Source organism: Staurois parvus, unplaced genomic scaffold (genome assembly GCF_062004578.1).
Source record: "Staurois parvus isolate SC_StPar_1 unplaced genomic scaffold, SC_StPar_1.0 ptg003886l, whole genome shotgun sequence".
In the NCBI taxonomy this organism is placed as follows: Eukaryota; Metazoa; Chordata; class Amphibia; order Anura; family Ranidae; genus Staurois; species Staurois parvus.
In genome coordinates, this window is record NW_028321681.1 from 28,537 (window position 1) to 44,985 (window position 16,449).

Below are 16,449 nucleotides of genomic sequence, written 5' to 3' on the forward strand. Positions count from 1 at the left end.
CAGTGTGATCCCGGGCTGAGAGTTCCATGCCGTGTCAGTGTGATCCCAGGCTGAGAGTTCCATGCCGTGTCAGTGTGATCCCGGGCTGAGAGTTCCGTGCCGTGTTGGTGTGATCCCAGGCTGAGAGTTCCATGCCGTGTCAGTGTGATCCCAGGCTGAGAGTTCCATGCCGTGTCAGTGTGATCCCGGGCTGAGAGTTCCATGCCGTGTTGGTGTGATCCCGGGCTGAGAGTTCCATGCCGTGTTGGTGTGATCCCAGGCTGAGAGTTCCGTGCCGTGTCAGTGTGATCCGGGCTGAGAGTTCCATGCCGTGTCGGTGTGATCCCGGGCTGAGAGTTCCATGCCGTGTTGGTGTGATCCCGGGCTGAGAGTTCCATGCCGTGTTGGTGTGATCCCGGGCTGAGAGTTCCATGCCGTGTCAGTGTGATCCCGGGCTGAGAGTTCCGTGCCGAGTCGGTGTGATCCCGGGCTGAGAGTTCCATCTCACGGATCATTGGATGTGGCGGCTGCATTAGTTTTCTATTTTAGTCTTTTCTCCTCTGCTCTCTCCTGGTGATCCGGCAGTAACACGTCTCCTGTATTAGAGCTCAGAACATATATGTGGAAGATATGAACCCGCAGAAAGGATCTCAGAATAATAAATATATAATAACCTGGGAAGTGCTGCTAGCAGATTTAGCTACACTAACACGTTGAAGGCAACCCCCGCTCACACTTTATAATCAGTCGCAGTTTTCTTCCTTCCGGGATGAAGGATTTCTATCAATAACTAAAAGCTGATCATTGTGAGCACCCCGGTCAGTGGTCAATGGTTTGTTTCATCCCTCTAACTGCTACATCTGCAGGGCAGCTTGATCTTGTGAAAAACAACAGACTTGCTGGCAGGATCACCAGTTGACAATAAAGGAAAGAAAGTCTAAAAGAAGAAAACGAATGCGGCCGCCACATCTGAGGATTAGGAAATGTTTGCTTTTGTCTTTATATAGAAGATGAGAAATGCGCAGAAGGTGTCATAGATTCGCGATGATGTCACCATCTTTTCCCGGCACGGCGTCACCGAAGGGTTATAACAGAAGTTTGCTGCCGTGATCAGCCAATGGCGTGGCTGGATCACATTAACCCTCCGAGTGCCGGACTCCTCCCAACTCTCAGCAATAAGTAGATTTGTCGGAGGAAATCGGCGATGACAGCGAAACCGAAGAAAAGTGCGAAGGTGTCACCAAACCTCCCGCGTCTTTCATGGCTGGAATGAGCCAATACAGGGGATGGGAAGGGCGAGGGCCCCGCAGCTGAGGGCCCTTTAAATGGACCAGACAGAGGCTGGGTAGAGTCATGCTTTGAGGTCTTCAATACGGCAGATGCAGGGAGGGGAGTAAAAGGGCGGGGGAGGGGAGCAGCAGATTGTACCTCCGAGAGGGGAGCATCTGTCACTCTCCATCTTCCTCCATCCACGGCGGCTTCTGCTGCGACTCCTGCCTGGCTGCAAGGTACGCATTGCCACCCGCCTGGCCTTGTCTGTAACATGCGTGTGCTTGGTGGGGGGTGCTGAGCCCGCTGCGGAAAGTGCAGGAGAGGCGCCTTTGTTCTGGGGACCCTCTGCTGACATTGCACCAAAACCACAAAGAGCGGCTCTGACAACCCCGGAATACACGTCTCTTGTATGTTCCTCCGCACAGCCGGCGCCAAGGCTGAGCCCATACAGGTAACGCTTGGAATGTCTGAATACATAGCGTGTGTGCGGTCATGGGGTGCGTGTGTGCAGTCATAGAGCGTGTGTGCGGTCATGGGGTGCGTGTGTGCAGTCATAAAGCGTGTGTGCGGTCATGGGGTGCGTGTGTGCAGTCATAGAGCGTGTGTGCGGTCATGGGGTGCGTGTGTGCAGTCATAGAGCGTGTGTGCGGTCATGGGGTGCGTGTGTGCAGTCATAGAGCGTGTGTGCGGTCATGGGGTGCGTGTGTGCAGTCATAGAGCGTGTGTGCGGTCATGGGGTGCGTGGTCATGGGGTGTGTGTGCGTGCTCAGTGTGCATTCATAGGTGTGTGCGGTCATAGAGCATGTGTGCGTGGTCATAGGGTGCATGTGCGCGGTCATGGGGTGTGTGTGCAGTCATAGAGCGTGTGTGCGTGGTCATAGGGTGCGTGGTCATGGGGTGTGTGTGCGTGCTCAGTGTGCATTCATAGGTGTGTGCGGTCATAGGATGCATGTGTGCGTGCGGTCATAGGATGCATGTGTGCGTGCGGTCATAGGATGCATGTGTGTGTGTGCGGTCATAGGATGCATGTGTGTGTGTGCGGTCATAGGATGCATGTGTGTGTGTGCGCGGTCATAGGGCGTGTGTGCTCAGTGTGCATTCATGGGTGCGTGTGTGTGCAGTCATAGGGCGCGTGTGGTCATGGGGTGCGTGTGTGCAGTCATAGAGCGTGTGTGCGGTCATGGGGTGCGTGTGTGCAGTCATAAAGCGTGTGTGCGGTCATGGGGTGCGTGTGTGCAGTCATAGAGCGTGTGTGCGGTCATGGGGTGCGTGTGTGCAGTCATAGAGCGTGTGTGCGGTCATGGGGTGCGTGTGTGCAGTCATAGAGCGTGTGTGCGGTCATGGGGTGCGTGTGTGCAGTCATAGAGCGTGTGTGCGGTCATGGGGTGCGTGGTCATGGGGTGTGTGTGCGTGCTCAGTGTGCATTCATAGGTGTGTGCGGTCATAGAGCATGTGTGCGTGGTCATAGGGTGCATGTGCGCGGTCATGGGGTGTGTGTGCAGTCATAGAGCGTGTGTGCGTGGTCATAGGGTGCGTGGTCATGGGGTGTGTGTGCGTGCTCAGTGTGCATTCATAGGTGTGTGCGGTCATAGGATGCATGTGTGCGTGCGGTCATAGGATGCATGTGTGCGTGCGGTCATAGGATGCATGTGTGTGTGTGCGGTCATAGGATGCATGTGTGTGTGTGCGGTCATAGGATGCATGTGTGTGTGTGCGCGGTCATAGGGCGTGTGTGCTCAGTGTGCATTCATGGGTGCGTGTGTGTGCAGTCATAGGGCGCGTGTGGTCATGGGGTGCGTGTATGCAGTCATAGAGCGTGCGCGCGGTCATAGGGTGCGTGTGTGCGTGCTCAGTGTGCATTCATAGGTGTGTGCGGTCATAGGATGCATGTGTGTGTGCGGTCATAGGATGCATGTGTGTGCTCCTAGAATTGTATGTGAAATTGCAGGAACCCGAATCCAGAAGTACTGATACCAGAATATCTAACATTGTATCTGTAGTAGCGATACGAGGTCTATGTATATATCCTATAGGGTTACATTGTATCCATTCAGCACATGTATGTATCATGTATGTATCATGTATGTATGTAGCATTGCAATGCGGTGAATTTTATTTATTTATTTATTTTTTTCCACCTTTTTGATTTTCCTTCTATTGTCTAATTGGGACCAGCTGTAGATTAGCCATATAAAAGCCGCCCCTCCCCCGGGTGCAGGTCGGGAATACACGGATCGCGGCACTCCTGGTACACGGCTGACACTGCTGGGATCTGTAACCGTTTATTTGGGGTGCGCTCCGCTGGTTGCAGGGTTTGTGTTTTATGGGATCTCATGACTTGTGGGGGGTTTTTTTTTCTTGCTGTAAGAATTGTATCGTCTGTGAGATTGGCACATAGACCAGATCAGTACCGAGTTCTATTCAGAATCCTGATCATCGCATTAATCGATGGATCTGACGTCCCCACGCACAGCGCACACAATTTTCTTGCCGTATGATTGCTGGAGAAGGACTATATTGAGCCAATCATAAGACCGCCCCATACACCACATTGCTGATTGGACCAATCCATTGTATCCTATTATTCCTGACCATAAACCGTCTTCTATGATCCCATCGCTTGCAAACGTTTCCTCCAGGATGTGTGAAGGATCTTAATTGTAAGACCGCCCCATACACATTGTTCCTGATTGTACAGATCTATTGATTGTACCGTTGGTTGTCGTTCAGAATCATACAATCCCATTGCACACAAATATTTCATTGCTGTTTTGAAGGATTCTATTTAAACAAATGTAAGAGCGCCCCATACACAGGAACGATGACCGCAGATCTAATCAATGTACCTGAATTCCGGATTCTAAATGCAATTTTTTTTTTTACTGATTTGATTGCATTTTCAGAGATTGTATCTAAGAGACGGTAAGATTATCACACCTACGATAAATCAGATTGTATTGTAGTATATGAAATGATTTTTGACTGGCAGGGAATATAGAAGACAGAAAAAGAATGGGGGGGGGTAAAGGAAAGATTCCTTGTATTGGAGCGTTAGCTCTTTGGCCAAATGGCAGCATTTTGTACAGCTGAATCGTGTGCTTCGTATGTCGGGTTCCTGGAGCCGTGAATGCTGCGAGCTCTGCAGTATCTGAAGGGTTAACAGGGTGATGATCTGTCGGGCGATAAGATTTGATCGTTTATTTATACGAGATTTTCTTTTTCTGCTTTTATTGTAAGTCGCAGAGCAGATGTGAGTCTTGCGTGATAAAAGTCGACCAATCCTGCCATTAACTCGCCCACAGAACAATAATTGTAATGAAATCAGTTTGCATCTGGAACATTTGATGTCTCCATCTGCTGCTACATAATGGAGCTTCGACCGCTCCCCACCCCGGGGTGGCAGGGAAGGGGTTAACAATGGCTGCCTCCAGCACATGTGCCACGGGATGCCTCCATTGTTCCTGGATGGAAGGCTCCTGACGCCTCGGTTGGGGTGTTTTCGCCCTGTTGGGGCACACGGGGGGTTAATGAGCCTCGGCTGGGTTGGGGCACACGGGGGGTTAATGAGCCTCGGCTGGGTTGGGGCACACGGGGGGTTAATGAGCCTCGGCTGGGTTGGGGCACACGGGGGGTTAATGAGCCTCGGCTGGGTTGGGGCACACGGGGGGTTAATGAGCCTCGGCTGGGTTGGGGCACACGGGGGGGTTAACGAGCCTCGGCTGGGTTGGGGCACACGGGGGGGTTAACGAGCCTCGGCTGGGTTGGGGCACACGGGGGGGTTAACGAGCCTCGGGTTGGGTTGTGGGGGGGGTTAATGAGCCTCGGGTTGGGGCACACGGGGTTAATGAGCCTCAGGTTGGGTTGTGGGGGGGGGGTTAATGAGCCTCGGCTGGGTTGGGGCACGGGGGGGGGGGGGTTAATGAGCCTCAGGTTGGGTTGGGGCACACGGGGTTAATGAGCCTCAGGTTGGGTTGTGGGGGGGGGTTAATGAGCCTCGGCTGGGTTGGGGCACGGGGGGGGGGGTTATGAGCCTCAGGTTGGGTTGGGGCACACGGGGTTAATGAGCCTCAGGTTGGGTTGTGGGTGGGGGGTTAATGAGCCTCGGCTGGGTTGGGGCACGGGGGGGGGGGGGTTAATGAGCCTCAGGTTGGGTTGGGGCACACGGGGTTAATGAGCCTCAGGTTGGGTTGTGGGGGGGGGGGGGGTTAATGAGCGGCTCCTGGCCGAAGCCTTTTATCAGCTGTGAAAACTGAGGCCATTAAGGTGAATGGGAGCCAAAAGTGGCATTATCTGGGCTATGGAGGAGAGAAGGAAGGGGGGCGGTATTGATTTTGGGGGGTTTTGTTTTTTATGATGCTGCAGTTGGACCCGTATTGGATGTGATGAGATCTTTATATATAACAAAGACAATCCAGCAAACAATGGGCCTGTCATGGCTCCCTCCGGCCCCAACCATTGCTGAAGGACTGTAGACCTCAATGGCTGAAGTAAAGTGTGCTCAGGGCTCCTCCACGTGAAATCAAAGCGAATTACAATAGTTACCCATAGCAACCTGATTCTGAGTCAACCTTTTTTTTACCCATGAGGAACCCTCAAATGACATTTTCATGCTTTGGAGAACCCCTTTCTAAAACCAATTTGTTGCCATGGTGGTCAATGCCTCCTTTATAGATGGCTAAAAAGATAACTATTGTCATGCAGTAAGCATAGGCTCCAGAACAATGGCGGCACCATGAAATGGGAGGTCAATCGTCTCAGCTCGAGGTTCCCCCAGCAACCTTTGGAGGAACCTTTTTGAGATGGATTGCTGTAGTCCATGGTGATTGAGGAACCGGTCGTCTGTCAGATTGTGGCTTGTTGGGTGTTGATGACAAACGTTCTACTTTGAATGTGAGCTCCCTGAATCCAGAACACTGGAAGTCCTTGGAGATGACGTCTGGAGACTGGGAGTGCCTTACCAGATTTGATCTTTCAGAAGTTGGGAATTTGGTTGATTTTTGATTCTTTGGCCAACAGCTACAATTTTTCTCCATTTATTGTAAATCTCTCCCAAGGAATCTGGTTACTCAGGGAAATGTCTTCACAGTGGAAGTGAACCCTACGATGTTGGGCGTCGTCATTGTTGGTGCGTTTTTTATGCGTTTTTTTTCTGTCTTTTTAGGAATGAAGGGTTTTTGTTTAGGTCAGTGGAAATCCAACAACTAGGAAGTCTGAGGGGCCAAAAATGTGTGATTGACCCCAAAAAAGATCAAGCGGCAACAGATGTGGGCGGGTACAATAGAATAAACTGGAAACCTCATTGATGAGCTTCTGGTGTGACTGGGGTCTTGCAGTTGAGGATGGTGCCATGTTGGCCTTTTTGTTCTGCGGTTACCATGGTGCTGCACATGTGACGAGCCTTGGCATCAGCCATTGGAGGACTTGGAAGTTTTTGGTTGAGAGCTGACACAAGCAGGCTGCCAACTGACAATTATCACCGTGGCGGTACGCCGTGATCGGAACTGACTTGGGGGGGGGGGGGGGGGGATCTGTTTTTAGGTCTGCTCTGGTTTTCCTTATCTAGCTGCCTTCGTATTTTAGTGCCAATTTACAGAATCCAACTCCCGTGTGGTTGTTATGGACAATGGGTTTCACCCCCTTTTTGTAGTTTTTGTGCTGGGGTTCCCCCCCCCTCTATGGCCAGCTACCCAAAACATGTTCATACAATTGGGAAAGGCATGGATGGATTGGCTGGTCTGCTGGTTTATTGCATACCTGGGACAAGCCAAAGGGGGATTGGATAAGCAGATGTTGCCCTCGTTATCTGTCAGAATGATCCGTCGTTCCCGAGATGTAGGCAGATGAATCTGTATCCACATCATAGATCTCGGTGGCTCCTGGAAACGTCTCTAGGCTTTGCCTATTTGGTCCTTTTTTAAATATATGGTGGGTGGTCTCCTTCACTAATGAGGAGGCAGCAGGGCTAAACCCAACCCAAGTGTTGTAGGAAAGATCGAGGTTTTTATGGAGCTTCGACGACCCGCATCTCTAGGTCCCGGTAGGATAGCGATGTGAAAGCTGCCATTGCTGACTTGTGCTTGGAGGTGCATAGATCTGGGCTGTCCTTCTCCATCCCTGACTGCTAAGAATCTGACCTGGAGCAAGAACTTGCAAGTCTGATATCTGGCATCCAATGTTGGGGTCAGTGACTTCCCACAGCTCAGGTGGAGTAAAGATGCCTCCTGGACAACTCCACAATGGCAGCACACAGTCTGGTGGGGATTGATGGTACCGAGGCCTCCAATTGCTGCATGAGACTTCAATTGTAAGCAACCTGATGCCTTGCAGGATCCTCTACAGAGACGTGTAGGCTGGACCTTCTGCTGGAGAGCCAACTGTCCATTCACACGGCACTCTTCCAGCACTTTGGTCGCTGCCCCCAAAGAGCATACAATAAAAAGTGGAACTACATGGCATCTGAGCACCAAAAAACACATTTTATTTCTCATATTCAAAGCAAACTTATCCATCCATCACCTTGCTGAGAAATCAATATGAACCCCCCCCCCCCCCCCCACATTTTATCTCAGGCATGCGGGCAGGAGGGTGTGTTTAGCTGAGAAACCCCCCCCCCCCCCCTCCTGGGATGTATGACATCATTTGCCTAGGCCAGAAACCAGGAAGTAAGTGAAGAAATGAAAACACTTAAATATATTCTCCCTTCCTATCTATTACTAATACTAACAGCACAAGGATTAAGAATGGTCAATAGTGTATGAGAGAGTGAAGTTCCACTTTATGGTCCCTATCTGGTGTTCACACATACGAGGACCATTTTAGACCGTGTGGGAGGAGCCCAGAGTACCTAAAGCAACCTTTCATAACTTAACATGGAGGAACCCTTGAAATATCATTCCAGGCTCAGGGAACCCCTGCTAATATCACTATAACTACAGCTCACTGTACATTAGAGTGGGGGTCAATGGGAAGAATGTCCCTTACATTGGGGGTCAGTGGGAAGAATGTCCCTTACATTGGGGGTCAGTGGGAAGAATGTCCCTTACGTTGGGGGTCAGTGGGAAGAATGTCCCTTACATTGGGGGTCAGTGGGAAGAATGTCCCTTACATTGGGGGTCAGTGGGAAGAATGTCCCTTACATTGGGGGTCAGTGGGAAGAATGTCCCTTACATTGGGGGTCAATGGGAAGAATGTCCCTTACATTGGTGATCAGTGGGAAGAATGTCCCTTACATTGGTGGTCAGTGGGAAGAATGTCCCTTACATTGGGGGTCAGTGGGAAGAATGTCCCTTACATTGGGGGTCAGTGGGAAGAATGTCCCTTACATTGGGGGTCAGTGGGAAGAATGTCCCTTACATTGGGGGTCAGTGGGAAGAATGTCCCTTACATTGGTGGTCGGTGGGAAGAATGTCCCTTACATTGGTGGTCGGTGGGAAGAACGTCCCTTACATTGGTGGTCGGTGGGAAGAACGTCCCTTACATTGGTGGTCGGTGGGAAGAACGTCCCTTACATTGGTGGTCGGTGGGAAGAACGTCCCTTACATTGGGGGATCGGTGGGAAGAACGTCCCTTACATTGGGGGATCGGTGGGAAGAACGTCCCTTACATTGGGGGGTCGGTGGGAAGAACGTCCCTTACATTGGGGGGTCGGTGGGAAGAACGTCCCTTACATTGGGGGGTCGGTGGGAAGAACGTCCCTTACATTGGGGGGTCGGTGGGAAGAATGCTCCTCATACATATGGATAAAAAGATCATTGGTGTCCATGGTTGAGAGAGGCTGACCTACAGGAAACCCACACAGGAAGAACATGCAAACCTCATGCAGATAGTGCCCTGGCCAGGATTTGAACCAGAGACCCCAGGGCTGCAAGGCAGGTGTGGTAACCACTGAGTCTCTGACGTGGAATGAATATCCAGCAAGTGGAGTGAAGTAGGAACAACTGATCAGCATACGTATTGGGGATCAGTGACTTGGTTGAAGCCAGTGGATGAGCATGAGAGGTTGTGGAGAGATCCTCGACGTTTCTCTTGGCACAAGGTTTTCCAATGGATATTCGAATGGATTGAAAGATCCAAATATCATCACGCTGTGCTTCCAGGAAACCCCGATATCTGAAGAGGGAAAAGAACTATTTGGAATGTTTGGTTCCTGCCAAATCTTTGCTTGACATGTATGATGTGATAATGTGGCTCAGAAGACGTGTGCATGTTGTTGTACTTCGAAGGGTTTAAACTTTAGGAAGGTCATTAAGGAGCACGAGGTCATGAGTGGACATACATTGGGGTTGGTGGGATCACATGCAATCTGTGTGACATTCATAGGTCTTGGCTTTAGTATGACACCCATACAGATTTCATTCGTGTCGAGCAGGAAACATGGCGGTGCTTTGTGAGGTCACGTCTGTGTAGGAGGAACACTTGCACTTGGTCAAAGTCGTAGAACATGGAGTAGAGGAATGAATGGTTAGGATTTGATTGCTCAAGATAAGCAGTTTCTACAGACATGAGGAGAAATGAGCCCCAGTTATCAAATTCTAGAAGAAGACTGGATTGACCCTTCCTTTCCCAATGTGTCTCCAATTGGCTGGACACTTTCCTGGTGAGCTCACAATGAGATCAGTTACTTGACTGTCGATGATGAAGCATTCGTTGTGTGTCCATGGAGTCCTCCTGTAATGGACAGCTGTGCCGTTGTGTGGTCACGGTGGCATTCCTTCCCAGAAAACACTGGTGGGGGTCGTCCACATGGTGATGAAATGACGATACCGAGCTGTATTGTCTGGTCAGGAGAGGAGATGGTAGTGAGAGGAAACTAATTGAGCATTTCGGGGTCTTTGAAAAGGTCTTCCAGTTACTCAGATTGTCCGTATTCTTCAAGGTCACTTATACAGACGAAGTCATTTATTCTGGTAAGCCGAGTTCCCCGATAATGCCGTTCAGTCCTGGTGGCTGTCTATGGATCTGAGGCGGGGACAGTTAGTGGTGTAGATGGGATGAGGTCCTAGTGCATAGCTCCCAACGGTCCCGGATCCGGAACTAATTCCCTCCTTCCTTGTTTGTCCCTCATTTTGGTCTGATCCGCATACTTGGATATAAAATGCACTATTTGTCTTTCAACGATTATTGCAGAAAACTAAACGTTTCATCCAAATATAAAGGAATAGTGATAAAACAAACAATTGCGGGTTTAACTAGTCCCATTTATGTCTAATTCTCCTTTAAGGGGGCGTGGCAGGGGGGGCGGGGGGGGTGTACTATGCCTACATGCATTTTTCCAATCTGTGTCCCTGGTCCCAATCTCATATTTGGGAGGTAGACTGTTGCAGTATATGCTAGAACTTTGGAAGGTTTAATCAGGGGTGTATTTACCACAAGGCATTTGCCTAGGGTGGCATTTTTCAGGGGGGGCAGCACTGCCCCTTAGAAGAAGGGACACACGTGGCATGGGGACCTGGTGTGTTCCAAGAGGAGATGCTGTGGGTTTCATGATGGTGTATGCACAGCCTGACTCTCATCCCTGGGGATGTCCGGAGTTGAGGGCAGGGGTGTTCTTGGTCAATATCAGGCTGTGTGTGTGTGTGGTGGGTGGGGGGGTGCCAATTTTTGTTACCTAGGGCAGCCCAAAACCTAAATACACCACTGGGTCTAATTTAGCATGTAGTAGTCTGTGCACAGGGTCACTTTAAGGGATAAAAGTATTTGCATGATCTGTACAAGCATTTTACAACAGGCTCTCATTCACCTCTGTAGCTAAAGGCATTGTGCAGAAATTCCTTTCCAAAATTTACAGCAGAAATGCTAAAATCTTGGATCTTTCCAATTCCTTTCTATTGCAGATGAATCTTGGCAACCTTCCAGTCTTCTAATGGAAACGAACACTGGACAGACTTTAGTGTCTTTGAGAATGAATTACTTCACAGTACATACGGCTCTGGAGGGGTGACTTTTACCACTTCTTGGATGCTTGTTTCATGTCGTTATAGTAAGGTGTGAGAGACCTTTTTACTCTGAGGGGCACAAAAGAGAAATGATTGTAATCTCCGTGCAGATCCTGCTGCTGCACCAACAATGGCTGCCATGTTGGAAGTCTGTGGCTCAGAACCGTAGCCCTTCTGTAGTAGAGGTCCATTCACCCCACAACGCAATCTGCTGCTATCTTCATACATTGAGTGGTGTTGTGTTGGGCTATTTGATATTGAATGGGTTGTCCAGGCACAAGGAATCGGTTCTGCGGGATTTTTCAAGATGCAATGTACTGCAGGGTGCAGAGCTTCACACCTGTACACTATGGGGAGCAGCACCCTGTAATTGTGTGTTGGGGTGCAACTGACCATGAATGGTAATGGAAGCCCTAAGCAGTGGTGACGAAGATTCTGAAGGATTGGCTAACCTTTTACCTGCTTGTATATTTAAGATGTAGCACCCCCCCCCCCTTTTACTGACACCCTTCCTGCTGAATGCTCTTCTCTTGCTGGGAAATGGTCCTCAGAAGCCCCCGGAGAGTCATTTCCAGGAGTGTTGATCTCTTGGACCCCCCCCTGCATCTCTCAATGGTCTCTCCTGCTGACCTCCACGTCATTACAAGATCCAGTATTGATGGAGATCAGCAGGAGGAAGCAGTGACAGCTGCTGGGGGACCATCGGAGAACCACTTCCCAGCAATGGCGTGGCCTTCAGCCGTGCAGACGAGTACTCTATACAGAGACTTTTCCTTAGTAGAACTACAGGGCAGCTTTGGGAAAGTTTTCTGATTAGAATTAGGAGGACGGCTGATACTAATGTGTTTTTGAAGGCGGAAGATTTGAACCTTCCATCCTTGCATTGCTTCACAACGGAGGGTGACTCTGAGGTTCCGTTTAATGTCCAGCATGCCTCTGCGTAGAACGGACGTTCCTTCACCAATACAGAGAAATATCCCGTTCCCAGCTATGGAGGTTTAATGTCTTCACTTGACAGAGAAACTCAGAGGCTTCCTTTTGGTTTCCGTATTTGAGACCCTGAATGAAGGGAATGCATTAAGGTAAAATAACCCCCCAGCCCTGACAACCACTTGAAGGAAAACCTTTGTGTAGATCATGTAGGACTAAGCAAGAGGTCCCTTCAAGAGACGTCTCCGCCTTCCTTCTCCATGGCTCTGGTCAGTTACTGGGGCACTGAAGTCCTGTGTGAGCTTCCAATGGGTGGAGAACTCTTCCTGTCCCGATGTGACGGTGCTGGGCCACCAGTGCTGTCATGTAAGGGGATTGAGTCACAAGCTCCTCCCATTCCTGAAGTACCGGATATTTCCATCACTTCTGGTGGCAGAATGAGGCAGCGGGGAGAAGGAAAGCTGAGCCGATGCCACGGAGTGGTGGGGTGGGGGAGGGATTAGACCAAACCTGTTGCTTTGTCTGCAATGGATGCACAGACTTGATTTAGAGCTGAACTACAGACAACAGCTCAACACACAAATGTGAGGAACCAGCTTACCTGCCATAGGATTTGTATCTGTCCATTCAGAGCTGAGATTTAAACAGCTCTGCCACACAGCACAGCCCTGCCTGGCCAGGCAGAAGACCCGATTTTACTGCACTGCAGTTAAGTAACACTCCCCAGGTCTTGTCCCTCCCGCATCCTGCACACAAATGAGCTTCTTACTGTTTGTTTCCTCCTCAGAATGCTGCTTCTCACCCCCAGTCTGAGCTCTGCTGCACATGGATTGCAAGAGACTGACCCCCGACACCCTCTGTAGTACAAGAGGCATTCACGGCTGTGAATGATGGCGATGTGTCACATTGCAGACTCCAGATGAGCATACATGAATGTATTCCGGTTCTACCATGTGAAGTAGCGCAGCACTGCTCCGAGTTCATGGATATGAATGGCAGACGCATCGTACATCACATCTGTAAGAAGACGGAATCTCGCCCGCTAGTGTTCTCTGATGGCCGGCCGGAGCAGCTCATGTCTCCATGTGGTCAAACATCAACCACAATTCATGTTAATGTGTCTCCCGGGGAGACCACCAGCCATAAGGGGACTGCGGGCCTTCCTCACTGGATGTGGTGAGAATTCTAGGCCCCCCATTGAGACGCTCCTCAAGCAATTAGCGATTTCTGGCTTTTGTTCTTTCAATTGGCATTTATGCTTAATTGGCGATTATCCTAATGATGGTCTTCTGTTCGGATTTGTCTGGCCGGGAAATGTTCACTTCTCTACATTTGTACCATGCAGGCCTCCTGTACACACGTGCCTCCTTCATGGGTTGTCCTCAGGGCTTCTGGAGGACACGGCAAGGCTTGAGGAGACGCGGAAGCCTTCACTATAGTTTGTGGATTAATTCTCCATCATGTGTGGAGTAAAACAAGCTTGATAAATATCAGAAAAGGTTTGATTGAGCGCGTGCCAAATGCTGCCTAGCTGAAGCCAAGAAGTCCCAACGCAACAGCTTCTTGTCTTCCAGGAAGAGGAAAGCTGGCCATCTGTCAAAATTTATAGCTCATTAAAGAAAGTGGCGCTGAGCGAGGGGGGCGGGTCTAAGGTTTCCAGTTATGGGACTCTCATCCCCGTCCTCTACGTTACCTTGAGACTTGCATTTGGCACACTGACCCCTCATCAAACGTGCCAAGATGGCTTTTAGTGCAACTAGTAACCGTAATGGGCTTTGTTGTTTTTAAAAGAAAAGGTTGTTATGTGAGGTTAAAAATCCGTCTAACATTCCCTTCCTCTCTTTTCTCTGCAGTAAATAACAATGGGAGCAAAGCTAAGTAAGAAGAAGAAGGGATACTGCCTTGGTGCCGGTAAAGATGGAGAGTCCACCGAGACCACTGAAGTAGAACAAAAAGAAACGGAGAATCAAGAGGGACAAAAAGATGCAGCAGAACCAAAGGGAGAAAAAGCTCCCATGGACCCGTCTCAGAACAATGGAATCAATGAGGAACCGAAGGACAAAAAGTCTGAGAAGGTTACAACCGGTGACGGAACCAAAGACAAATCCACCCAAGACCAAAAGCCAGAGATCAAACCACGTAAAAAACAAGTGAAGGACCAGCTGAAAGGTAAAGAACAGGATGAGGTCAAATCTGCTGCCCCGGAACAGGCATGTGAAAAGGAATTAAACGCTTCTGAGGACAAAGCTAAAACAGAATGTGAAGGGAAGGAAACTGCAGAAGTTGCTGCAGATAAACCAACTCAGGAATCCAAACCAGTGAAAGAAAAAGAAGGTTCAGAATGTAAAGAGTCTCATTCATCAGAGACCAAGCCAATGGCTCCATTAGAGGATGAAGTTTGGGTCCAGCAGATATCAAAATTGGAGAAAACTGTGCAAGCGGAGCAGACCAAGAAATCTGCACCTGGGGGGACTGAGGACCACGTCTCGGTAAAAGTGCCCAACCAGGCTAACCAGTCTGCTGTAGAGCCAGAAAAAGTGCCTGAGAAAGTGGAACCATCGGCCCCCAAAAGTGTGTCTATAGAACCAGTTGCAGAGGCTGTAGCATCCAAGCCTGTCTTGAAGCCAGATGTAGTAGAGCCAGAGGTAGTTGAACCTGCATCTTCAAAACCCGAGGAAGCTGCTGTACCAGAAAAGGTCAATTCTGCATTGCCTAACTCTGATCCCACCACAGAGCCAACGCAATCTACATTACCTGAACCAGTGGAGCCGGCAACAAAAGAGCCTGAACTAGTCCTGGAACCTTCACCAGTCCCAGCACCAGTTGTTGAGTCTGCATTGCCACAGGCAGTGCCAGAAATAGTGATAGTGGCTGAGACCGCTCTTCCGGAGAGCGAACCGGTGCCTTGTCCACCATCTGAAAAAATAAGTGAAGCGAAGTATGATCCAGAGATGACTTCAGAACCATTGCCACCAAAATCAACTGAAGTGCCTGATGAAGCTGCTAATGCTCAAGAACATACAGAGAACCAGAAATCCTTGGGGTGCCGTGATCAGAGTGCAGAGGAAGTCACAATTCAGGCACCTGCTACTGAAGCTGCTACTATAAAGGAGCCATCTGAGATCTCCGAGAAACGTGCTGCTTCTGAGTCTCCTGTAATTCAAAATGGACCTTCAGAGGTGCCCGCAGGGGATGGCCACGCAGGGGATGGCCACGCAGGGGTGCCTGCAGGGGTGCCTACCATCTCAATAGAGCTGATGGTAGAAGATGAAGAACAAAAAGAAGCTGCAGAAGAGGATTTTGTCTTGGATAAGTCGTCAACACAGCAGGAAAGTCAGGAGGTGAATGAAGACTGCAAAGCTCCAATAGATGGTTTGGTGACCTCAAAGAATGAAAATAATTCCACAACTGCACCCGATACTACAGAAACCCACGATGCATCTCCGCACTGCAACTCCGAGGACAAAACTGAAAACCGCAACCCCTCCGAAGAAATGAAGACTGAAAAAGAGCCTCCTGCTCCAGAAATATTCGAAAAACATGGCGTTGGAAATGGTCTCCCTATCAAAGAGGAAATCAAGGTTCATCTAGAGGGCAAATGTGACATCGATCTCCATGAAATGAACGGGCAGAGCGAACGTCATGAAATCCAAGTCTGCAACGAATAAAAGCATGGATCTTCTCCTGGTTCCAATGGTGAAATAATTCAAAGCATCCGCCATCTGAACTGTCTGCATTGCCTGTCACCAAACTCTTCATGAAAGTTTTAGAAGTACAATTCCGAATGTCGCCCCGACCGAATCTTTTAATAATGACTGACCGGAATCTGCCAAATTGAATATATACCTTTATGCAAGTTCCCACCAAGTTATTTATAGATCTCCATGTTTTCTATCTTCTGATTGGACAGATTAATGTTCCAAAACGCCAAATGTGATGAAAGTGACCAACGCCTGCGGAACAAATTGTTGTGCGCTTCGCCCGATGTTGGATTTGTCTAACGCATGAACCACGATGTTTTCCACGAATAAAATCTCATATTTAAGTTTATGTTGCCTCATGAATGGTTTGTGGCTGATGTGTGACTGTGAGGGTTTCAGCGGTGAGGAGTTCCATGATCAGAACCGGGTCTGGTGTACTGAGGGCTCCGAATCGGCCTTGTGCTGCAATGGGGATAGAGAGCTCCGGTAGCAAAGATTTCAAAGTGGAGCTGAGGACAGAGATGACCCCTTCTGTTGGATGCGGTCGGTCTGACAGCAGTTTTCTCTGAGTCTCCCTGTGAAGTGCTTTGTTGTTGATCCTGCCAGTAGATTGCTGTGTTCTCACTTCCTGT

The 16,449-nt window shown here is 49.5% G+C and overlaps 1 protein-coding gene across 2 annotated transcripts; it reads left to right on the forward strand.

Moving 5' to 3' along the window:
* The first annotated feature begins 1,341 nt into the window (after nucleotides 1–1,341).
* On the forward strand, nucleotides 1,342–16,166 carry LOC149427319 (uncharacterized). Of its 2 annotated transcripts, none has more exons than XM_089668132.1 (2): nucleotides 1,342–1,487; nucleotides 13,970–16,166. In XM_089668132.1, exon 2 carries the CDS (start codon nucleotides 13,979–13,981, stop codon nucleotides 15,782–15,784), a length of 1,806 nt encoding a protein of 601 aa, XP_089524258.1. In that variant the 5' UTR covers nucleotides 1,342–1,487; nucleotides 13,970–13,978; the 3' UTR covers nucleotides 15,785–16,166. The 2 variants fall into 2 exon arrangements, with proteins under 2 accessions (XP_089524258.1, XP_089524259.1); XM_089668133.1 differs by lacking the exon at nucleotides 1,342–1,487 and adding an exon at nucleotides 1,546–1,702.
* The last annotated feature ends 283 nt before the right edge of the window (nucleotides 16,167–16,449 follow it).

Coding starts and splice junctions, on each gene's coding strand:
- LOC149427319 (XM_089668132.1), top strand. CDS start 13,979: ATGGGAGCAAAGCTAAGTAAGAAGAAGAAGGGATACTGCCTTGGTGCC.